General features: G+C 35.5%; 1 protein-coding gene across 1 annotated transcript in view; it reads right to left on the reverse strand.

Moving 5' to 3' along the window:
- PRKN (parkin RBR E3 ubiquitin protein ligase) overlaps positions 1-27,085 on the reverse strand; it is a 674,960-nt gene that overhangs the window by 442,522 nt on the left and 205,353 nt on the right. The window contains exons 3-4 of the mRNA XM_030945351.1: positions 21,865-22,105; positions 1,399-1,517 (exon numbers count right to left, since the gene is read on the reverse strand). Of these exons, the coding sequence (XP_030801211.1) occupies positions 1,399-1,517; positions 21,865-22,105 (360 nt within the window). The remainder of the gene's footprint in view (positions 1-1,398; positions 1,518-21,864; positions 22,106-27,085) is intronic.

The following is a 27,085-nucleotide window of genomic DNA, read 5'->3' on the forward strand; positions in this document are numbered from 1 at the left end:
CAGATGTGAAAGTCATCATTTCCAAAAGTGGACATGCTGAAGGAAGCCTCTGAGTCTAGCAAAGTCATGTTGTGTGATGCCAATGGAATCTATAAGATTCAGACTCATCTAGTGACAAAAGCAATCCTTTCAGCAGCACTGACTTCATGTATACAAGCTGAATACAATATTGTCTGTGTTTTCATCCATTGGAAATATACATTAATAGTGCCTTCTCTTCTGTCTTCATTTATATATGATTCAAGTCTATACTAATTACCAATATTTGAATAAAAATTTTGAGAGAAAAAGAGTCCCCTTAGATGTGTTCATCTGGAACACCACAAAATGCAACACTTTGAAGCCTCTGAAATAAATCAGAGATAGTTGGTTAATTCAGGAATAGCACACAAAGCTTGAAGGGCATTGTAGTTGTGGCTTTTTGAATTAGATGTGTAAGTCTAACAAGTATGGTATGGTTTATTCTTTTCAAGGAGAACATAAAACCTGGGGTTTTAATTGCTATTTTTTTTCAGTGCTATTACATATAAAGACATTGAAGCACCATGATACATTGAGAACACAAAGCTGAAACTTTAAACCACAGCAAAAGACAAATTTAAACACTTGAACATGGGCTGAATATGAAAGTTCCTTATAACCAAGCTACAGCATGGTATGGATCAGTCTTCTTCAAGACCTAAGTCTCTCCCATGACAAACCTGCTTGACTAACACTGATTTAGGAGAGAGGAAGAACTCTCATTCAACAGTAACACAACCAGTGAAATTTAGCAGCACTCAGATAGAAGAAAAAAACCCTTCAAAACATTACACAACTGCACATTCAACTCACTCACCAACACACTCTCATTTTAGGGTGCAAACCAAGCTTGAGGGATCTCCTACTAGTTTTCTGTCCAAGAACAATAACTTTTTCTTGACTTTACACGCTGCAACAGGGCTGGAAGGATTAATATTCTCAACCACCCATCTGTGCAAAAACTTCTGGCCTCAGCCCATAATGATCACAACACAGGTCTGAATTCAGGTGTTTCTGAGGCCTTAACAACAGCTCCAAGCTTTGAATAAACATCTGTCATCCCATCCTTTTAGCACATACGTAGTTGCATAGATTGTGCATGCAATCAGGTTAATCAATAGTCCTTTAAAGAAAGAGCTAAGTGTGTCTTTCAAGGACTGGAGCTGTAGTCTGCACCATGTCTTTGCATATGCTCAAAATAATAGAGACAAGTGAGTGAAATTTTCAACATCCTTTGAACTACTCTTCTCAGCTATAAACAGCAAGAAAAAAAAGTAAGACTACATATATACATAGCCATATGTATGCAAATAGAAAAGACTAAATATGTCATCTCCATATATCCCAAAACCTTGAAACAAATCCAAAAAAGCTTACCCTTGCCAACGTCAGGGTTCCTTGTTTACATACACTGCAGCGGACCCTCAGTTTTCCAGGCTTCACAGCCTGGCAGAAATTTTTGCAAAAAACATAAAAACTGTTGTAACTTGCTGCACCTGTCAAGAGGAAAAACAAACAAACAGGAAAAAAACACTTTTGATGTAGACTGAAAATCAGCAGCAAACTGTCATGAAAGCTTTCTGTTTTACTCTATAAGTGATAAAATAATTTTAATTTCTGAAGACAGCTCTGCAATCATCTTTTCTTGCCTGGTCTAGTTCCTAACACCTTCCAGTAACTCTTGCTTCTCAGTCAATAAGTACAGGTGAACTACACTATAACTCCTTGAAAATGCATCCAGAGCTTACCACTGATCCGCCCCAAGTGAAATCTTTGGAAAGTGATATATGAGATTAATTACCCCAACCCTCCATAATTTGCATCTCACTTCTACTCTAAAATTGTCTAGCTGCAATTTTTATGAGGTCAAATTGCATGAAAATTTCTTTAGATGAAGTTTAAAAGATGAGTTTGACTGATATCACAACATGAAAATAATTTAGCAAATTTACTGCTATTCATGGAAGACTGGAAGCCAGTCCTTTATTCTTGCTGGCAGCCTTATAACCCAGCAAAGTTTGCAAACTGCTGCCAAGATATAAGGCCAAGTAAATTTTCAAGGAAAATGAAATGAAACGCATTCTGTTCTGTGAAACTATGGAACAGAATGTGATATGCAAAGAATTGTCAAAGCCCAGGGCAATGCTAATGAATTTGATTTCACAGGCAATGCTGATCACTGTTTGAGGAAAACACTTTTTAGAATAGCTATGGATATTCCTTACAAAATGTCGAAATATCTCTGGCATGGTTTTAATCTAGACTGGACATCTCCAAGGTCAGAGACTCAAGGTTATCATCAGAAGTTGAAATGAGACCAGAATAAAGTTTCAAACAAAAATTTCTTAATATCAAGAAGAGATTTAACTCATTAACAGTGGTGAACTTCAGAATCAGTAGCAAATCCTTACAGATTAAAAGTTTTTCACTGTCTATTTCCCTATTCTCTTATTTCTCCCTACATTCATCAGAAATACATGTTTTATGTACATGTGAACCCTAGTACATTACCACAGTAAATATGACCTGGAATAATATTTTTAAACATGTCTGACTTCCTTTATTTTCATATGTCCTTCACACAGTAAAAGGTCACACCCTGTGTTCTGCCAATGCAAAATGTCAATCAATTACATTTTATACCTATTTATGGCTGTCCTGATTTAAATGTGCTTGACTATAATATAAATGTAACTCAAATGTAATTTCAGTTTCCAAAACTCAACCTCAGAGAACTGTGTCATACAAAAAATCTTTTTTTCTAAGAAAAAGTATGTAGATGTCTACAAAGAAGATGTGCACTGCTGAAAAAAAATATTTTAACACTACAATTTTTTAGAAACATTAGCTACATAAGAGTATATCAGTGATGTATCCAAAACTAATTTTAGTCAACTGATCTATCTAGTGTTTTCACTAAGCTTCCTTGGAAAGTATTAACCACCATGGCAGGACATAAAGTACTACAGAATTTAAATGGAATTCAGTTTTTGTGGAAAATGACACAGACCCATATATTCACACACCTACACACTTTTCATATGAATAACTCAAAAGGCTGAGAGCACACTTCTCAAATCAGTCCAAAACACAGTTCTGGGATTAAAATAGTCAAATTAAAAGAAAAAAGTCTTATGCTGAGCTATTTAATATATGATTCAGTATTGTGAAACTTAATATGACAAAGTTTTGGACATCTGGATATGCATTCATTCGTACTTTGCTGGAGGCTCTGATTACTGGAACTGAGAGCATGTCTGGATTAGACTTGATTTGAGCTAAAATCCACATCAAAAATCTAAACTATGGTATTGCATATGAGAAGGAGGACACTTGCACGCTTGCAAGTGACTTAATTTTACTTTTGTCAGTTCCTCTATGCAGGATCAACAGATCAATCAATAAGAGTAAAAGGCAGTGCCTTTAGCACAATTCAAAGGGAATGCTCCATGACTTAAGAAAGCAGGAATGCTATTGCTAGTAGAGGTCCACAATAAACAAGAAGATTTCAGCCACTTATTCCTGACTTGGTCTCAACAGAGACCAGAGCCTGTTATCTATTCTGTTATCACCAGTCCTCTCCCATTGTTCCAATTTCCTGTGTGGGCTGTCTAATAGGACTACTGAAATGGCTGCTTCTATTCACACTCATCTTGAGTAATTCTGTGATGCCAGTGCTCACTGTCTTTGTTCATTCCTACACTCCAAACTGATTCCTGGTGTGACTCTAATGAAATCCTTCCAGTTAAACAGAACCATCTTATTGAGTACATGAGCCCTTACAACATAAAATAATTTGTTAATTGGCTGATGCCTTTCCTGATCCAGTCCTCCATTCCCTGCTGTCTTGTGTCCCTGTCTCACATTTTTTGCCAAGGATTAAAATTTATTTCAAGGATTAAAACACTTGAGGCAGGAAGAATGCTCTCTGTCTGCTTTGTGTACTAAGCTCATTCCATCTGGACCGAAAGATAAAATTATTTTATTGATAATAGTCTGCAAAATATTCACGGGATAGTATGGCATAAATCAGGATGACTGAATACTGCAGTAAAAAATAGTAGTCATAGGAGAGGCCTAAAATGAGACATATTGCTGATTTACTATAGAGGATAAATCTTATGCATTAGCTTGATATTTGCTCTGTGCAAAAATAGACTACATTAGCTCAATATTCATTTTTCTTAGCACTTTCAATTTTGTTTTCAGTTTTCATGAATATAAAAAGTTCCCCCAAACACATTCCCTGTGCACAAATTTGAAACACAAGAAACAAATTATAATATAATGGGTTGGAGCAGTTAAGCAGCACAGATCTGTTCAGAGACACAGAATAACTTTAGAAATATCTGCTATAGCAAGAAGCTGGAAAAGCACAATGTGACAATAGGAATGCACAGATTTTAGAAGGAATGTGTTAAGTGGAGATTTTCAGCAACACATTCACCATTTTATACAGATGTGCTGATCACATTCTCAATAAATGCAGTTACATCATTAGGTGCAGGTCCTGAGCAGCATCAGCAGGCAAAACAAAGACTTAATTAAAAATGCAAATGCTGCAAGTCTGCTTACAGTACAACACTGATGGCCAGCATTAAGCTCTTTACTGACTATATTACCATGGCCCTTGGCTGTGACTGCATCCCCTTGGACCCCTTTTCAATGAGAAACTGAAAGACACAGGAACAAGGAAATCTGTCTTATGCACCAGCTCTGATGCATCAATATTAATAAAGAATATAATTATGGCACAGTGTCAATAATCACTAAAATTGCTGCAGAACCAACCACATAAGTAAATGTATCAGGCACACATCTTTTGGGCGTACACCTTTAATGAGAATTGAGAAAACAATCTCTATTTTGCAGTTTTCACTTCCAAATATCATATAAAGCCACTTATTACATGCTAGTTTTAGGAAAATGCTTAATGGTTTTCTCTATGGAGTTAATTTAAGTTGCCTTTACCACCCAAAAAAAAGAAAACAAAAGTTAAGATGATATGAATACAAGCAGCCTCTCATTTATGATCTGTGTCAGGACCTGTCCTCTCACCCCAATGAAACACACTGTCTCTTTTCTACCTCTTCAAAGCTAGTTTCTTCACAAATATCACATCACCAAAAAATAAAGTCTTAAAACTGTTTTCCCCTTTAGTATTTTATATAAAAAGAAGAAGTAGCTTTCTCTTATGTGTACCTCAGTGTTTTTATACTGTCTCCCCATTTAGGTTTTTAAGCTCCTTCCGACCTGAAATCCTCATTTCTCTGTTAATGATGACCATGCAGGTTAGTGATAGCACAGACCAATTATTTCGATATGCATGACTAGTTAATGAGAAAACATTAGTCATAATGACTATAGACTTGATCCTGAAATCTCTAATCAGTCAAAACACCCATTATAATCTCTATGACTGTTTAAGTGAATAAAATCTAAATAGGGATATTAGTAGCAAACCTGCTGTTTTCATTTGAACTGCATTTTCATATAGATTATACTGATTACTGAGTCTTTCCTATAATCACCTGTTAAACAGGACACAGCTACAGGAAATCTTTCAACAGATTGAAAACTACATAAAGTTAGCATTGTTTCAGACTCCATTATATTTACATTTAGACTAGTTGTAATTTGTAAAATGTAAACTGACTGTCAGAGCCCTCAGTCTATTTTAGCAATTTGCACCTATGTAATGAAAAATACACAGTTAGAAGAGAAAAGAAAGAAGTATTCCTCCAACTGTGTTCACTTTAAGGACTTTGTTTGAGTCAACACAGTAGGAGGGAAAATGTCTGAAATACAAACCCAGAAGGCTCAAAATAGTGAAAATTTCCACATAAAGTTAAGTTTAAAAAAAATAGTGTAGGTTTCATTTCTGGACCCAAAGAAAGAGAAATTACTTACAAAATCTCATTCATTTTGCAAAAAAAACAACTGGTATGTTCTGTCTTTAACTTTTATCCTTTAACTACTTTTCTTTGTCTGCAAAGACATCACAGAGCACGTAGCTTTCTTCCTCAGACCCATGTATGTGGATGCACACATTTATAAACTTTTCTACCTGTTCTAGATTATACCTATTCTTTATGATGACTTTCTAATTTATAACATGAAAATGGTATTTATTTAACAGCTAGATTTATCTAACCTGGTTGTGATATATTATAATGAGAAAAACTGACACTTTTATGGTTTGATTCAATTCATCCTAAAGTAGATATAAGAATATAGAAACATGTCAGATAAATTGTGTCTAAAAGGGTCTGTTTGTCTCTTTTGTGGGGATTTAGAACCACAAGTTGTGGTAGAAATACCTACTTTGCAAACCTCTAAAATTAGGGAAGATGAAGCCCACTTGGTGATGCCATGCAAAAGAACTCATGACTAAGAGCTGAAGAATTCTGCAGTATAGATAACAATATGAAATAAAATAAATCAGAAAAAAAACCCCAATAAACCAACCACAACTCCTTCTTGATACTCAAACAGGACTTGCAGAATGTCTATCTCAGGTAAAGTATGTGGAATACACAGCTATTTAGAATAAAAGAAATGGTCTTGTCACTGTTACAAGGACTAAAAATTTAAGAAGAGTTGAAATTTGGCTGAAGACTGTATAATGCCTAAGACCTGGAGTATCAGAAGTTACTTGACAAAGTCAATGGGGCACACTTATCTTTTTAATGCCTTTTCAGTGAAAAATTTTGTGTGAGAAAAAACAACCAGGAGGCATCTATGAATTTAAAAAATGCAAAAAGCACAGCATTTGATCTATCTGAAATTACTGGATTTCAGGACATTAGTATATTAGGCTTTCTCTTCCAATCATTATCATGAAAGAATCTGCTTCACTTTTCTGAGCCCCAGTATCATTTACCTCCACTTTCTTTTATATTTCACCCAAATCCCTCATTATCTTTTTACCCATCTTACTTCTGTAATTACCTTTTCCCTGTCTCATTCCCTTTCTTGACCTCTATATGGTCAACTTTCTCTTACCTCTCACAATATATCTTCCTCTCCCTCAACTTGCTCTCTGATATTCAGACAAAGGAGCAAAATTCAACATTATTGCTCATATTAACAATAAAGAGTGAAGGATTCAAAAAGAGGAAAAAATAAAAACCACCAAAAACCAATTGTGATGATTCTGCCAGACAGTAAAACATGGAATTAAAAAAACCCAAAACAAAACAACACACCAGAAATTTCATGAAACTGCTGAAAGCTGGGCAAATAATACATGGGAGAAAAGCAGTGCTACAACAACAAAGTGTTCAAGACTTCAGAGTGTCAAAAGGTCTCCCATAAAATGTACTTCTTGTGCATGAGGAAACCGCTATGCAGCAATCATAATATTCCCCACAAAGCTCCACCTGAGCTGCTTTTTATATCCTTGAGGGGACCTAGTGTGACTTGTGGTGATGACAACTGGCTAGGCCTGGTTTATTTGCAGCTGAAGGCTGAGTTTAAGCACATGAAGGAAAATGAAGATGCTCCAGAAGTCTGTCTGGGTTGCACAGATCACGCAGTGTAGGCTTCAGTATGACCAGCAGACCCAGCTGATCACAGATTCAGCAAATAAACTAAGAAATGTTTAAAAATTAAACCAGTGGTCACCAAGAAAGTCCATAAGGACAAGGCTGGTCCCACCTTAGGCCAAAAAAACAAGAATATACAAGATATACATCCAGACACAGCACACTTACAAACACAGCCCAGTGATGCAACAAAGGAAAGGACCTGAGCTTAAATGTAACTCTTGGGCCAGCGGGCTCACTGAGGATGTGTGAGGTGAAAACTCTGACAAGGCTTCCAGCAGCACTTTCTTACACAGCTCTTTTAATAAAAGTCTGAGCCAATTTACACAACTATGCATTTCACAACTGGCCTTTGACATAACTAGCTAAACGCCCATGGAGGGAGGGAGGCTGAAGAAGTCAAAATAATGGCTACTCCTACTGACTTGCTTCTCTGTATTAGCTCCCTAATTGCTTCCTGTGTCCCAAAACCCCCAGCTCTTCTCAACTACAATTACAACTCAATTATTTACAACTGTGAAAGGCTGGAAACCAGCAGCAACATTCTTGCTGTTAGCTCTGTTACAGTCTGTCACCCCAATACATGATATTCTGGAAAAGTTTGTTTTTCAGGGTACCCAAGGATCACATAATGAGGTAGCAAGGCTTATATGGAGGGTCATTGATTTATTCAAGGTACTAAAACTTTATCCTTGGAAGTGGTTGAGGCCTTCTTGAATGGGGCTTTGACCAACTTTGGTGGAAGGTATCACTGCTCATAGAAGGGGATTGGAACTAGATGATTTCTACGGATCTTTCCAACCCACGTAATTCTACGATTCTGTGATAAAAAACCCCTTTCTCAGCTGTTTTAAAATATAAATTATATTGTTACTGAATGAAATGCAAAATTCTCTTGTGTTCAAATACATAGTTAAAATACAGGAAATAAATTTCAGGAATAAATGACCAGTTTTCACAGTACAGTCCCCCAAAAAATTGTTCCAGGACTTGAGTATTCACCATCAGAAAAACAGAAATGAACAGTGAAGTGACAAAGTTTGCTAGTGATACGATTTTTTTTCAGGGTAGTAAAAATTAAGGCCAGCCAGAGGAAACACATTGAAGACTACAGGATGCTGAGTGACAGTAAAATGAAAAATTAAATTCCTTGTAGATAAATGTGAGATGATATACATAGGAAAAATATTTTACCCAAACAGTGATCGTTTTGACTAGTTATTATCACACAAAAACAGGAACTTGGGGCTATAATAGCTAGTTGTATGAAAATGTCAGCTCAATGCTCAGTAGCAATCAAAAAAGTAATTTGAGCACTAGGAATTATTAAGAGAGGAATCAAGAAGGAAATCCAACCAAACAAAAAACATAAACCACCCCAGAAAACAATGTTGTACAAAATCTCTAAAAATCCATTATGTGCTCCATTTTCAGTAGCATGTGCAATTCTACCTTGCTTTGCATTCATAAATTCCACAGATACATCTTTCACAGGACTGTCCATTAATATAGTAAATCACTCATTAGTGGTTTTATTCTGACATTTCAGTGTGTCACAAATCATTGCACAATAACAGTGTACCACAGAAACTGTCTTTTCAAATGACCTGTGATACTTTTCTTCATCTTCAATGCCCTGCATGTCATGATCCACACTCTGAAGGTTCCACAGAACTAAAATTTCAATGACAATTTATTTAGAATTGAAGGAGAGAAGGAAAATGGCTCAGGAAAGATGTATCTATAACTTAGTTGATATAATGTTTTTCAATGAAGACAGAAAATACCGCTACCATCACTTTTAAAACTGAACTATTTAGTTTCTGAAATATGCTATTTAATGATATAAGTAACTTATTTCAATAAAAGTAATATTATGAGGAATTTCCTTAGCTGGTTTTACATTTGAAAAGACATATATTGGCAATCATTCTCTTAAAGGCTTGTCCAGAAAAATGGAAAAGATTGAGTGAAAATGGCACTTTACCATGCTCTCTAATCTCAACATAAGTGCATGGTCTTTGCATCACTTTTATATAATTCAATTCCAGACCTAAACTGTAAAGAATAGGAATGATTTTAAGAAAAAGGCCAGCTTAGAATTTCACAAACTCTGTTCACATATACTCTAAACTGGAATGTTGGATATGCAGCAACACTCTTTTGCATTTAGAAGAAAGTTTTGAAAATACAAACAAGAGGTTTTTCTATCTCTTGAAACCATTGACCAAAAGGGTTTGGGAAGGGATACAGTTTTTCCAGGCTATTAAATTTGGCCTAGGTATTTAAGCAATGAGCAGTAAACACCAGCTTTTTAAAGCAATTCAGTTGTGACGCATGCTAAGAGCTAACTTCCTTCTGTAGAGGAAGAAAAACACGGAATGAAGTATTTCAGGAAAAGAAGGAAAGACAGAAAAAGGGAAAGACAGACAAAGAGAAAGACAGAGTGCATTCTAAGCTCAGAGCTTAAACCTCAAAGCATCTCTAGCTCTGCATTAACTAGCAGAATTCCCCCTCCACAGATTAGCTGAAAGGCAGCAAGATTCATCGCATTGAAGTTAAATGTGCAGAAAATGGAATCATACTAATCCTCACTGACATGTTTACACGTACAGTCTGCTGAGCATCTACGTCTGTTATTTGATAAGAAGCATTGAAATAATAGTCTCAGACTTTGAAACAGTGATACCAACTAATCTTATCCTTGCAACTCTTACAGATGCCTCAACACATCTAAAAATTTCTCACAGAGAGGTGATGGTACCTATGGTCTAGTGATCCCTCTTGCTATGCCAAGATGCATAATTCTACACAGGAAAGCTTTGAGCTTCAGCTCATGACCTTGTCCCACTTCACTTTGGAGAGACCCTTTGGGGTGGCTGCAGCCAGATAAACCTGTTGGCTTTGATCATCTTCATAAACAACAGGAAAACTTTATTATCCAGAAGGAATCGAATGGCTTCTCTATCAGAATAAATTAAGCTAATGTTGAAATTTCTAAGTAGATATTTGTCACTTTAACTCTCAATTACCCCTTTTTCCTTTAATGCTAACCTATGATGAAGTGAGAATGCAGTAATTTGTTGGCCCTGTGAGCCTTCTCAGTAAGAGATATTATCAACATACATAGGGTTCATTTACCAACATGCTCTTTGATTCATCAGTTATTATATATGTTTTATATATGTTTATACATTTTATTATATGTATATATAATATATAGATACATACATATATATATACATATATACATAGATATATTATACATATACATATATATTATATGTTTTATACTATATGTGCAGTGTCTTCAAATGTGACATCAGTATGAAATGTTCATTGCATTTTAGAGACTAGATTGCATAGCAATTCTCTGCTGGATTAATTTAAACCAAGTCCTGCTATCATTCTTCAACTTGTCAGTTTAGGAAACCACCCTCTGCCCCACGTTGGCTTTCCTATCTCATGACCTGCAGAGCCTCCACTCCTCACCACCCTATCTATGAACAGCACAGAGCTTTAGCAGCTGCTTGTTACCCTACTCCCAATTAGTGTGACTCCAAACCAGAGGCTGCCAGCTGAACTCTCAGTCGTTCCCTGGGGTGCCACGCCAATCAATTAAACAAATTGATTTTGTAGAATGGTTTTGTTGAAGTTAGACAGAAATGCTTAAAGACTATTTTGTACATTCCACTTGAGATGTACTTCATACCTCTTAATCTCTACAAAAGCCATCTCACAAAAACCTAAGAAAGCTGGTTTGTTTTTCTTTCCATACAATGCTTTTCACAGTTTGACAAAGTTATGTGTTGGAGGGGTTCTCCTTTCTAGTGTTGAATTCCCAGCTCACACTATAAAGTAGAAGACATTCCTGCAGATTCTAAAGAGAAAAGATTTCATCCCAATGCGTCCCCACCTCCTTCATCAGTCAGCATTTGATCTCTAGTTGATTCTCTTGAAGAATTATGATAATCTAGAAAACAATAAAGGTATTATATCTACATCTCCAGTACCTAATGCAGATTCCTGTTCTACTACATATCTGTGCCAGAGGTAATCAACCTTACAGTTCTGCCCTATTTATAGTATGTTTATAAGCCATTTAGCCAGAGAAGGAGACTCCAGAGGGGGCTACAGGAGAATAGGGATAGCAAAATGAAATATGAAAGAGACTCTGCAGAAAAGAGAATGCTAGATGTTTTTAGATATGGCAATGTTTCATGAAGATGTTTTATTTATCTACATATTACTGGTCACCACAGATCTTTGTGCCTGGATAGCAGATACAAAATGTGTTTGTTCACATTTACACTGCTAGATTTAGTATACCTGAAAAATTTCTATTACAGATTAGAAGGAAAATGTTGAGGACTGAGAACATTTCTGTTCGAAACAGATTTTTTACATTTCTATCCTAAATACTTAACAATGATTAGAGTTATAAAGAAGACATGGCTCAAGATGAGTCAAATATTATCTCAACTACAGCCCTTGTTACGTTTCCTCATTATGACTTTAACACATGAAAAATTACTGTGAACAATGCTGTGGGGTTTAGAAACCAGGATATATAGCTATTCATCACATTTTGGATATCAAGAGGGATTAAAATGAAATATCCATAATCACTAATCTACATAAAATCAGAAATTTTGATCTTTCACTGCTGAAGATAGTGAAGATTTTGCTATTTATTTAGTTTTTATTAGAATAAACACAACATTCTTTTGAAGAGAACTAAAATTTGCTTGGGAAAAGTCCCTGATAATGTTAATCATGATCTTTACCTGGCCATATCTCCAGCACAGACTTCATTTAAAACATTACTGACGTTTGATTCAGCTACCCCCAAAATAATTAGTAGAGGCTAATTATTAGGGAAGAGTTGCAGCAGAAAAAAATTCAGTTGCCAATTGATATACCTTTAAATCAGAAACCAACTGTTGCCAGTATAGAGTTTCCTTCCAGTAATATATGCTGAATATTTATTCTGTGACAAAGCTAAAGAGCAAACTGTGGTGAACAAAAGGAGGAGCTGTGTTTCCTGCTACTTTAATTGCTCAAGTGAACTTCTGATCTTTTTCACAATTTTGCTTAAACCACCTTCATAGCAAAAAGGCAATAAGATAATGTCAGCCAGCACTGAAAACCAGGAGGTTATAATAAAACCAGGGGCTTATAATAAAATCCCTGACAAGTTGTGCAGCATTGCAGGAAGCTGAACATCAATGAGAACAGTATATGATGAGCAGGCTCAACTTGGAGCACAATGTCCTTCTGTTCCTTCACTCTGCACCCAAAGACCCCATCTCCATACCCATGTTTCTTTTTCTCTATTCCTGTCTTCTGACAAGTAAATGTCAAGACCCACAGAACTAACTGTTGCACCAGTAGGGCATCATGGAAGCTTGGAATGCAAATGATGGTGCTTAGCAAGCATGGTGGCTTTCAAGGACACCCCACACACAAAAAAATAAACAAAAAAAACCCAAAAAACAAAAACCAAAAACCACCAAACCAAAACCAGACAACGTGTCTTCCCTTGCCAAATACAATGATCTTTTTCTTTCACAGAAGTTCAAATTTATTCCCACTGAAATAATTTGTATTTATAAGGAGAAAGCAGGGTGTGTTTTGCAAAGCTACTTTTACCTTCTACTATCAACAGAATTTCTTAATCTCTTCCATGTAATCACTTTCTGTAGACCAAGCCTTTATAAAAGGTCTGTTCTCCCAATGTCCTTGTGCACACAGAGCTCCAATGACATTAATGAATGTTGAGCACATGACTTGAGCACAGACTGAATCCTGTCATTTTAAGTGCCAAGAACTCGTAACAGAAACCATGCAGTACATGGTGAGGCACTGGAAAAAGTTGCCCAGAAAAGTTGCGGATGCCCCAACCCTGGCAGGTTGGATGAGGCTTTGAGCAACGTGGTCTAGTGAAAGGTGCCCATTGCAGAGGGGTTGGAACTAGATGTCCTTTAAGATCCCTCCTAACTCAAACCATTCTATGATTTTATGATTTTTACTTGTGCCTCATGATTGGACTCTTCCTGTCAAAAAAGAATCACCCTAAAACTCTATCATCAATGTTTTTATATATAAGGGATTTTTCCTAAGTGTTACTTTCCCATTTTAACTAGGAGCATCAGTAATAAATTAATGTCAACAATTATTCTGGAAAACATACATATTTTTTTTCTGGAAAAAATGCATAGCTTTGGCTCATCAGTATATAACACCTTCCACCTACAAATGTCACCTCCAGCTGGGGTTGTAAAGATGCAAATTATGCACTTGCAAAAGAAAGTCCATCCATGTTGTCCCTCATAACCAATCAAAATACGTTCTAAGAACACAACTCTGTTCCACCTCACCCTTGACACAGGGGAGTCAGCAAAAGCCACTGTTCAATTAACATGGAAGGGCCTTTAAAAAAATAAAGTAATTAGCCTCGTTCATGAGAGACAATTATGTCATGTAAAGATAAGCATTCCTGGAAGAGCTTTAGCCTCTATGAGAAAAGAGCATTTTTTACAATTTTCCTCTCAAATTAATTTCACAGACATGCCAGATGTGATGGGAAAACGGTACCATTCTCATCAGCCTTAAAAGCATATGATATGAATGAGGTCTCCAGCATGGCACTGGCTGCAATAAATTATCAAGTGTGCGTTCTGTTTTCTGAAATGGGCTCGATTTATCATTTTATTGAAAAGGTTCCATTATGCTAATGTCTTATAAAATCACTTTCTGCTGTTGCTAGAAGGTGAAGAGGGGATATCAATTTTTATATATAGAATTTGGAAGTATTGCTGCAGTGAATTGTCAAGGGTTAATAACCCTAAAAGAAGATAAAATATACATAAGAGCAAACTTCCAAGGACTTTGTAATGACAAATTTTCATAACCCTACTGGAAGTAGAATAGTTTTCTTAAGATTAATTCTCTTAAAAGAAATATTGAAAGAACTAGAAATAGTTAATTTCTGGGTTGAAAACTCTCTTCTCCAATCAAGCCTTGATTTGACACTGGAGACTGTTTTTTTCCAATGAAGGTCAGAATAGAAAATACCATTACCAATCTTGTCAACTTGCCCAGATAACAAATATGAAGGATAATCAGACAGGGGTACATGGGTTACTATTTGAAAAGGGGAATACTCCTTTTCTAAATAAAATTCCTTGTAATAAGGACATCTTTTCTTTTGAATTATTGTATACAAAACAGGAAAGTATTAAAAGAAGAGAACTAGATTTAGATTGGCAATATATTTAATCTCACATTATAGCAATTCTGTGGTTTTGTGGTTTGTATCTAAAAAACTTCCTTTTTGCTGTGCATCAAAAAAAGAGTACTGTTTCAGAAACATTATCCTATTTTTAACAGGAAACATTTTCCTCGGGGAAAATAAGTACCTTCCTCTGAACATACTCATAGAGCATAATCCAAGAAAGTACAGCATCAAGAGGGATAATTTAATATACACTGACACTAACAAGCTGCCCAGGGAAGGAATTGAGTCACCATTCCTGGAGGTATTTAAAGTTCAGATGTGGCACTTAGGAACATAGTTCATTGGTGGACTTGGCAGTGTTGTGTTAACCTTTGGACTCAATGACCTTAAGGTCTCTTCCAACCTAAACAATTCCACGACTCCAGGGCTGCAATATGTTTTAGAAGTCAAAAACAAGTGGAGCTAGAGCACTCTAACCACCATCTCATTGGATCATTAATAAAAACCTTTCTGGATCTCACAGCTTCAAACATGGATCACAGTTCAACAACTTCTGTCATACAACATTTACGAAAGAGCTTGAGTACTTAATTTTTTAAAAAACTCTCATTCAATATGTAGGAAATATTTAGTGCAATTGAGCTAAAATGAAATCTAATGTCTCTCTACACTATGAAAATGATACTCTTCTGTTAACACACATGGATTTTTAGACCTGAGATGCACATACTTCAAAGATTTTACTTCTGAAAAAGATGTTCTAACACTGTGACAATCTAGTCAGGCACAATGTGTAAACATTTTGCATCAAGTATGTGAGCAATGTGACTATTAAATCAACAAAGAGGTGTGTAGTTGCACACATCTTTGTCTTAGGAGGCATCCAGATCACAAAAGCTTGTTAACCAAACCAAACCAAACCAAACCAAACCAAACCAAACCAAAAAACAAAACAAAACATGCATGAGGGACTGCAAATGGGTAGAACATCTCCCAGGTATAGAACACCCATGAAAGATAGCTGGCAAAACAAAAAAACAATGGAAGCAGTGAAGAGCACAAAGGAGATTCAGGACTGGGACAAGAAGTATAAAACTATCAAATAAGAAAGGAAAAATGGAGAGGAAGGAAGACAAGTGCTTTAGTTCCAGTTTCTCTTTTAAAAGAGCTCTCAGGCCCAATGAACTCAACTTTTGTGACTACAACACATCATTGCAATGAACATGGCATCTGGTTATGGCATTGTACATTGACAGCAAATTTAAAATAAAAAGCCTCACAGTGAAAGTCTAACAGTTTAATATATAATGAAGTATAGTATTTAGTATATAATGTATATATAGTATAGTATTTAGTATATAGTGAAGGCACAGTGATAGCAATTAACAATGTGCCAGACCTAACCACTAGCACAGAAAGAGCTGTGCAGGAATTCAATGCAGGAATTTTGTAAAACTCTGTTTTGAACTTTAAGACAGAACTGTACATATAGTACAAATTTACGGTGTGTAACGAAGACAAATGCAGCCTCGCTTCCCAGAAACTATTTGTTAAAATCAGGACTGGTGTATTATTTCTGAGTTGGTATTTTTTCTGCATTTCTTAAAAAGGTTAATTAATGCCTTCTATTTTCTGAGTGTAGATTGATCCTCAAATTAGTATTGTATTTAATATTTAAAAGTTTGTAAAATAATATATTATAAAAATCTGAATCAAATATAAGCTAAATCACAATGAGCTGCTTGATGCATTTTCATTTAAATTAAAAGTAGTTTAATCCTAACACAAAAGTAAACTGCCAGGGCACCAAATCCCAAAATAAATAGTAACCTAACCAGTTACTTGAATTTGTCTACTGAAAGAATACATTGGTTGCATATTAAATAATTTACTACTTTTTCTTGTCCAGCAATATGATTTTTATTCAAATGGATGTCTGTGAAAGAGGACTATGATAAGAATCATGTAACCACGAGGAAATGCTGCATTATATTTCAAGAAATTTAAGAAAGGTCAGTATAAGCACTCTGGTAATTTGTTTTTAAAACAAAATGTTGATAACTCTAGGAAAAAAGGCCTAATTACTAAATGTAAATCGCATAGAATACTGATTTTCCTTGTTAAAACTACTGATTTACAATACCATGGGCCTAAGGTATAACTAATTAATTAATTAATGTTATAATTAAGCCACAAATTATTTGCACCCGTGCCAAAGGAAAAAAAAAATTACGCTGATTAGCTTTCTTTGAAAAAAATGCAGCTAAATGACACGAGAAATTTGAGGAATCCTTTTTTATCTCTTTTAAGGAAATAGTAAATTCTTAGATATTCATATTTGTAACAAAAAAAAGCAATATTAGGTCAGAACTTCATGTTTATGAGTGACAATAAAAATATTCTTTCCAGGCTGGAAGCCATTCTGAAAGGACGAGTCCTCACATTTTGTTGAAATTCTCGAAAAGGGATAAGAAAGAGCTGCAGTTGTTCTCAGTTCGGTACTGGGCAGTGGTACTCAGCCTAGCACCACATGCAAATGGGGAGGGAGATGTACACCACAACGCTGCCCAACCTGGATCTAATCTGAGATTATAAGGTCTATAAAACTGTGAAGTAATTTCACAGTACTTCAGGAGTTTAGACTGCTCATTTACTTCAAACAGATTTGACACAAAAATTCTTATCCTTTTAGGTTTTTTGAGTAAATGAATTATAACAAAGTGTAATATCAATTGCAGGGCACAGGTGTTTTTAACACATAGTCATCAGAATACTATTCAAAAACTATTTTTAAATGTCAGCAATTTAAACGGTTAAATTGATATGGGTTTTTTTTTATTCACCAGGGCTTGCCTCAGAAATATGAACAGATGTGACTAGCCACACCCTAAATTGTGGCTTTCCCTTCTAAGTGTTTTTTACTGTCTCTTTCATGGAATCAGACTCTTACATGGAATGGGCACCAATTCATCACTTCCTGCACCACTAACAATACTGAGGTTTTGGTAATGACAGTTTCATCTGCCTTAACTGATACTTGTATTATTGGGAAAGACAAGAAGTTTAACATATATTAAGTTTTGGTAAAGCATTTCCTAACTAGATGGAAAACAGTCAATACCTCTTTTTGCTAGAATTTACAGCTTGACACACGTAAATCAGTATATACCAGGACTTAATTAACTTTTCTGTGAACAGAAGAAGATGCAAAGATAAGGAAACAGAGGTGCCTTGCATGCAGGCATTTGTAAAGTCTACCTGAAGGACACCAGGATTTTTATTTGGAACTGACATTAAGATGAACATTTATTTAAAAGTTGAAAACAAAAATCCCTAAGTAATGATGACCACATCTACTTGATTCAGACAAAATAATAAACCAGCTGATAATGGATTAACCTGGAAATTACGTGAGTAACAACATTCATATTCTGTTGAACTAACTCTATTTTTTTCATATTACAAATTTGCTTGACATCACTCATACATCAGTCATACTTTTAAAAAGGGGAGGGAGTGGGATTCTGCAGTGTGACTTTCTGCCTAGCATGATCCATACTACTTCTAGCTTGAAGTCCTCTCTTCATGTTTCAGAAAAAAATGTTCCACATTTTTTTAAATGGACAAATGTGGAGAATTCTTGTAAGCTAGGATAACTTGCATTGGTGGTTGATTTCCTGGCAAGTTAAAATCCATGTGTAGTATTTGTATTTTATATTTGCTGGCTTGCACTTTCTAGACAATGAGAGCTAAAATCCTAACATAGCTGGTAAGATCTAATATTCCCACATGACCAAATTTCCACTCCATAGATGCCAAAACAAATATAAACCAATCATGACATGCACTTTTGTAGGATTCTCATGAGTTGGCTCCTGAATCTTCTAACAGTTTAGTCATCAAAAGACTGAGTTATACTGGTTTTAGTTATGCAAGTTTCAAAAGCAGAGAAAAAACATTTTCTCCACTCCATTCTGTTTTCTGTTTATACTTCCAAATATTCTATTGGCTTTCTTGAATCTGAAATCATGATGCAGTCTCATATTCAGCAGATGAGTCATACAAACTCTTATATTTTACAGATTCATTGTTTTTCAGGTAGAAATCAGAGATTCATAGAATTGTTAAGGTTAGAAAAGACCTCTAAAGTCATCGAGTCCAACCATTATCTCTTCATCTTATACATGTACCTACTGATATGCAACCATTATGGAACATAGATTCATTTACTTACATTATGTTTATTAAAGCTCTTTGTCCCAGATATTGGAGAGAGGCAAATTAGAAAGGGGTGAAGTAGAATGAAAGTCTTGTGCTGAGATTTTTTTACATGTCCACTGTAAAAAACTACGCAATAGTTTTCAGAACAAAGAAACAACAACAAAACAAACAAACAAACAAAAAACCCCAAGAAAAACAACAACAAAAACTGAGAAGAAAAGGCATGTCTATTACTTTTGTCTGCAAAGACAGGAAACCTGGAATTCTCTCATGAAGAGATTATTTGGATCCATTTTCTTTTTTTTTTCAACTTGTTAATGACTTTCAAACTTCTGAATTTCTCATAGAGAAACACACTGTAGTCTAAAAAACACAGTGCAAGTAAGATGCATCTCAGAAGTGGGTTTCATTACTCACACAAGAGTGGGGGTGAGCTGGGAGGAGGATGTCCTGTTACATGCTTCTGCAAGGAATTATATCCTTGATGGGGACACACTGCCAGGCCATAAGGGTTTTTGTCTCATCAAGTGTAGCAGTTCATACTACCTAAGTATATTGCTTATATAATAGCAGTACAGCATAACAAGAGTTGCCTCTCTCCTGGTTTGTCTAGTGAAATTTTGGTCTCTAAGCATTCATGTAAATACTTCAAAAATACTATTTTAGCAGTCCAATGCTGCTAAAGCTTCTGGGAGAAGCTCTTGTGATGTGAAAATTACCACAAACGTTTTTTCTCAGAATTCAAAGGATGGCAAATAAAATCAGGGCAGGAACACGGGGTCAGCATAACAAATAAAAATAACTTAGGCTTTAGAAAGACTTACAGTCTCAGTGTTTACTGCTGCAATTATGGAATAGCTGTGCAGCACGTCAGACTAAACAATATTAATTTAATCAATTAATTAAACATTTGCCTCTAAATTGTATGTTTAAATTTGTCATGTACACATTAAACAATAAAGATTATACTTCATTCACCTGTGTAGGTTGCTGCTGTAGACTAATCACCACAACCATTCATCTCCTAGGACAACAGCTTGGTAAGTATAATTTCAGCTATCAGTGATGGTACCCACTTTCTTAAGCCACTCATTCCCACTACTATTAGTCATTTCATTTATGCCAAAGGAAATCCCTGCTACACAGTAAAGTTTACTGCAAAACTGATCTTTGGAATAATCTTTCTTTTTAGTTTTTTAAGTGACTGAAAATTAACTCATCCTAAATCCATAAGGAAAAATATAGTTCCCCCTATTGAACAAAGGGATGGAGCTGAACAGACAAAAGGACAAATTCTAATAGTGAGAATCAAAACAAGAAAAGAAGTTAACAGGCCTTTAAAAACAACTTATTATTAACATCCTTCCACAAAGAACTATCAATTATTAGAGTGGGTCTTCTTTTTTTTTCTTTTATGATAAAAAGTCTTTATAGTTTAATCACAGATAAAACTAGCCCACATATTTTATCGATACATTTTGTCCTCATGCATTCTGCCATGAAAATATTTGCTGCAATAGAAGACACCTATCAGTTAATGCTTAGCTTCACAGAGTTTGTAGTCTGTGGACAAACATGTCCCATTTTAAGAGTCCTTGCACATGTATAGACTATTCTGTAAAGTCAAGCACAGCTGTTAAATCCCTCTACATATGTACAGTAATGAAAAAATAAATATGTGGTAATATTTAAAAGCTCACACAATTGCCTTTCATCTGAGAGTAAGCCCAGGCTGAAGACCTGTCCCTAGTTTACCAGATTTAAATCAGCATGCACCCCTCTTATCTCATTACTCATTCAGATTGGGAGATGTGGATCATTAAGCTGGGTACTAATTTGCTCCCCAACCACACTCATTCATCATTAGTTGTCAGTGAGAGGTTGACCAAGTCAGTTGTGGAATACTTCTGTGACCCTCCCGTGGATTGTATATTTTCTGCATGAGCTACTTAATAAATTCTTTGGAAGTTATTTTAACAGTTTTAGTAGCCATTTGGTTAAGCAAGATGATTTCTGTGGCCAGGTTAGTCACAGAGGTACCTCTGTCAGATTCACAATTTATCTTCTGTACTCTGGATATATATGTTTGCTATTACCTTCTATACTGTGAAAAAAGGGTATTTGTGTACTGTTCTTTATAAAAAGACATCTCTGATGGACTATTATGATAAATCACAACAGTATCTGGTATTGCACAGAATGATGTATCTTCACTGGGGCAAGGGGGTCAGTAAGATCATTTTGCAGTAACCTGTGCCTCAGATTAATTTTCACAATGAAGATATTCTCAGTAACCATTTGGTGGATGACGAACTACAAACGTCCATAGTATGAATCATCATCATCATGTGTTGTGCCAGCAAAGTTTTAATAAATCTTAAATAGATTGTAAATATTTTTTTATAAAATTTTTGGGTATGAAACTGTCCCAACAGACTGGGAATTAAGCACATTTGCAAGGCATAAGCTGCCCAACATTCTAGTCAAGGAAACTTCTATAATGGAAATTTTACAGAGACTATATTTTACCTTCTTATAGACCTCTGGGGGTTTTTCCATTTTATAATAATTTATAAATATATGAGCATAATATAAGTTAGATACAGGAGCAACACAAGAAATCACTAATTTCATCCATGAAGCAAAATTATTTTTCTAGAAGACACATCAGATGCTTATCATCTTAATATTGTTGTATTTTTTGTTTAATAAATAAAATAAACCATATATTTTAAGGGCTTCTTCCCCGTGGTATGGAACTAGAACTGTTCACCCTAAGAAAGAAAAAGACACATTTAGATATGTATATTGGAATGTACTAAGTCACTGAATTACCTGATTTTTCAGTGGGATGTGAAACACTGTTTTTTCCAGGATCCAGAATAACTGCCAACCCTGCAGAGACTGATGGGAGGATGCTGGTACTGAGATCTATGCGAGTTAAACTCTCAGGTTCCCTTTTCAAGGCTTTTAGAACACCTCCAACACAGCTATCTTCTGCCTTCTCCTTGTTCTGACTGTTGTTCTGTGGACTCTGAACAATATGAACAATGCTCTGCTGGGCCAGGTCACAGTTCTGTAACACAAAACCAAAATTGTGATAAATAATTAATTGTGACATAATGGACAAAATCCCTCTATCTCCAATTTGTTATTTGTTAAATGGTCTCCAAACCATTGTGTGGAAAATTTCAGTGTGCAGTAATGGAGTTTAAAGCAAACTGACAAGTGTAAATTGCTGGAATTAGGATTACTTGCATTGCCAAAAGGGTCACAACACTTACAAGTGCTAAACATTTAACAAAGAAATAGTGGACCAGGGCCAAGAGCTCTAAATAAGTCAAGTTTATTGGCACAAAGTAAAAAATCTCCAGATGAAGCATTACTAAATCAAGCACTAAGAATATTCAACACTTAAGAGGCACTTGCACAGATAATGCTGAAACACACTCTTCATGTAGTGATTTAGGGTCAAACTTGATGATCACAGAAAGTTCGTGAACAAGCTACTCTAAAATATTTATAATCAGGGACAGGAAAGATGATGCTACTGATAAAGAGTGATACTATTTCTTCTCTGTAATGTAATTATCAGTTTAAATCTGGTTTTAGATGTAGACTTAGTATGAGTTTTCCATTCTTTCCAAAAAAAGACATTGAACTGTTGACTTTAGATAGACTTGAGAGAAATCCTGTGGAAGATCTCACGACTGTTGTGGCCTTTCATGATAAAACAGAAGAACTGCTAGCCATTTTAGCCCAAAATGAGGCCATTTTATGGTCTCACATACATAGAAGCTTCTCCTCCTTTTCTGTCCTCACCAGAGGTGATTCTCAGACAGTCTTTCCAGAACGCGTGTCTTAGAAAATAGCAGGATAAATAAGGACCTTGTGAAAGGTTTATACATGATAAATCAGGATGTCTTTCAGCATTTTCACCTGATTCAGCATTTTCACAATACAGAACAGAAAAGCAAAATATTATGCCAGAAATAGAATTTACAGAGATTTTGGAAGACCTATCATTAACAAAGGTCTTTCAAGAAAGACTTGTATTGATCTTTCCACAACACACCTTGCAAGAAAAATTGTTCTTTGTTGATACCTTCTGAAGACCTACACCTAAATCTTCAGTGTCATGAATGAACATAAGCATCAGCCTACACAGAAAGTGGGTAGTCTGTCAAAAAATTAATTTTCTAACTATCTGCAGCAACATTAGGTTGACCATCTCTGCTGTGAAATGTCAAGACAGATTGTTGAATCCATTTGGGAGAAACAGAAAGAGTTCTGATGCATTTGTATCTACATTTGTAGCTTCTGATCTCTGTATCTACACAATATTTAAAAATTGCCATTTGTATATGCAACTACTTTGATTGCAAAAGATTCCTTTGCAGATATTTTAGTGCTCTTTATACCCTCATTCTCCCATGCTCTCTTGTACCACTTCTGTTCTGGTCTCTTTTATGTTGAGTGGTTTTCCTTCATGCTCTTACATTATTTCTCAGTACTTCTTCCTCCACACTTTCTTTTTATGCAATGTAATTTAAAGGACAAAAATCTGGCTTTTGTTTTGTTTTAATTGAATTTTCAATAACACACTCTCTCCTTAGTGAAGCAGTAATCAGCCAGCAGATATGTGTTAGAGCAAGGACACTGCAGTCTTAATATTCAATCAAAGCAATTATTACATTTCAACCTTAAAAGATCATGTTGACATTAAAAGTCTCTCCTTTTTTTTTTTTACATCTTGTTGCCCATAGCATTTTAACAAGATCCATTTAAATAGCTCAATCATTTCATTCATTAACACAATATACAAAACCTGTCCGTCACTCTAAAACTTCTTCCACTAAGAATACTGCACAGCATTAAAGACTTTAATAATCTCAAAGAAATTAATAATGAAATTAATAACTAGGCAAATGAGGAGCTCAAAAGTGATTTGCTCAGTTACAGTGAGAGTTTAAAAAGAGAAATAGGTATTTATGTAAAAACTCACAACCTTGGAAACCCCTGATAAACTGTCAATCAGTCATACTCTGTTTTAATGATCATCTCTTCTGGCAGTTTTGCTTGCTTAAGCAGCCAATGTTCTACCTTTCATTTTTTTCTCAATATTTACTATCCTGCTCAGTAAGTTGTTTTTTATTTTTTAAAGCTTGCATCAGTTCCTGGTTCAGCTCACTGCCTGATGCTGTGCTGCAATCACACTGAGGGGATAGTGCATATGAAAGAATAAAAGGGATGGAAAGAACTACTTAAACAAAACAAAATTCCCCCATAATTCCACCACAAACATTTTCAACCATTCTTGCTTGATCTTGGTTGCTGTACGTGTTTATTTGCCTGAGTATAAAAATTGATCTTTTAAAAGTAGGTCCTTTCCAGGTTCTTTTTGCAAGTTGAAGGCTTTGTGGTTAGCTCGGAAACAATGGAATGGCTCACAAAATAGAACTCCATCTATTCTCTCTTCAGCAATATCAAGAACTACATATTCAGAAAAAGCTGCAAAATTTGCACTTTAGGCAGTTCTACAGATTGCCTCAGCTGGTTAGAGCACAGTGCTAATAATGCCAAGGTTGTGGATTCAATCCCTGCGTGGACCATTCACTTCAGAGTTGGACTCAATGATCCTTGTGGGTCTCTTCCAACTCAGAATATTCTGTGATTCTGTATATGACCACAGCAATAGTGTTTTTTGGTATTTCCCTTAATGAAATTTTAAGAGGACAGATGAACATGTTGTATCTGAGCTTTCTTCCATCTCTTTATCTAAAACAAAAACAAGCTTTGACAGATTGAACATCACTACTGAGGATGACAGTGTAGATAATGGTCTCAGGAAAGCTCAATTAGTGGATCTCAGGATAACTTTCAAAGAGCAGGTAGGAGAAAGACACAACATCCTTTGATATTTAGCCTGTGTAGATTTCATATGGAAGCCACTGAGCAATAACAAACATAGAATCCTAAAGCATCAGTTTTGTAATGTTTTTCTGAGTACATTTGAACTGAATTTGGCTTGTGTGTAAAGGAGGAAAGTAATCCTCAACCTTTGTAAGAAAAGCAATAAGACAGTACAAGAAAAAAATAAAAAGAGTTGTCATCGTACATTAATTGTGGAGAGATCTGGATGGGAATATAACCAAGCATTTCCCAGAATATGGGTGATTAATGCTTTATAGCAAATTACATTTCATGGACAATAGATGGGCTAAGTCTGCAGCTTCTTCTTTGAGAAAAGAGGTAGAATTCTAGCTGTTTCTGTGAGAGTTTAAGTTGTGCCTTAGGTTACTATTGTAAGATACAATTATTTATGTCAATGTCACTTTTGTTTCCTTCATGTATTTGTTTTACGCCTCAGGAAACATGCTTTTAAGTATATCTATTATTAATGATTCTAGAGATATTGTCTTGTCTTATCTGTTGATTCAAATTAATGCCTGTGTGCCATATTCCAATGAGAAAACTGCAAGTGTATAAAAAGTAGATTGTGAAGTATCTTCTTTCACTAGAGCAAAGGGAACTGAGATGATCAAAAAAATTATGCAACTCAGTAATAAGGACTGGTTCTTTAGAGAAAATGGGTTTTGGCCAACTTGGGAAAATTAATTCATAGCAGAGAAAATTAAAATTAAACCTTTTTTTTATTCAAGCCTTTTACCTGTTTTTTTTCTGAATTCTCAAGTCAAATTTCACAAGGCTGAATCAGCACATCCTGAATGAACAACACAATATCCTTTGTTGCTGAGAGCAGTGGGCTAACTAGAAGGTCAGCTGGGAAGACTGAAATAAATTATGAAAAGGGAAAAGATGACTGTGTTTAAGTTACTCGGAAATCCTCTTGTTAGGCACTGGGGAGACCTCACTGCAGCCTTTCAGTACTTGAAGCAGACTTAGGAAAAAAAAAACAGGGACTTTTTACAAGGGCAGATAGTGACAGGCCGATGGGGAACATTTTTAAACAAAAATATTAGATGCCAGGAAGAAATGCTTCACTGAAAGGGTGGTGGGGCATTGGGACAGGTTGCCCAGAGAAGCTGTGGATGTCCCATACCTGGAAGTGTTCAAGGCCAGGCTGGCTGGGCCCACCTGCTCCAGTGGGTGGCATCCCTGTCCACAGTGAGGGGGTGGGAACCACATGATCTTTATTGTCTTTCCAACCCAAACCATTCTATGGTTCTGACAGATTTCTGTTTGGTATCTTCTTCAGAACATATTTGGATAGTAATACCAATACTGAAGGGAATTTTCTCAACCTAACAAGTATAAAGCCCACTAGAGAAGTCATATGTTCTGAAGTGCAATACACTTAATTTTCAAACTTTTTATTTAAAGAAACATTAGAGCAGAAAATAGTTTGAATCTGAAGTTTTGTACATGAATATGAAAAGCTTGTGGTGTTTTGTCTTGTAAATGAATTTGATAAATTTCCATTTCCTGCTAACCATGAGTTGGAAGTTTTAAGGTGTTGAGGTATTTTCCTATTGCATATCAATCACACAGAAAAATTCTTCACACTCCACCATCTAAGATTCAGTTAGAAATTCCAACTTTTATGCTACCTGGAGAGTCACACCTTTACCCATGAATCCCTGGGGCCTATTGTGGATACAGTAACAGTGGAATTGTCTAATTGCTGCCTATTTAGATCAAGCAGATCTAAACAGACTGCCTGATGACATTCACTAAGAGATTCACATAAGGCCAATGCTCAAGAAAAGGTATTTTCTATGAATGATCAACAACACCCAAGAAGTTGGCTTTCCAGTTTTGGCTTTTTGGTTTTTTGTTTTTTTTTTTTTCCTTAAAAATAGCACAACACATCTCTTCAAACCAAAGAGACCTCATGTAAAAGTGTAGATGACACACTGATTTTATTGGGAAAATATTTTTTTAAGGATAATGTACAGAAACATTAAAGATGACCTTCAAAACAGACAAATAAGCATATGAAGTTCCCAGAAGGGAGAGAAAAAAAAGCTCAGCAAGCCTTACTCAACTGTTGCTGTAACCCTTTCACAAGGACAGAGTTCAGGTCTCAAAGGCA

The sequence above is a fragment of the Camarhynchus parvulus genome, chromosome 3 (genome assembly GCF_901933205.1).
Source record: "Camarhynchus parvulus chromosome 3, STF_HiC, whole genome shotgun sequence".
Classification (NCBI taxonomy): Eukaryota; Metazoa; Chordata; class Aves; order Passeriformes; family Thraupidae; genus Camarhynchus; species Camarhynchus parvulus.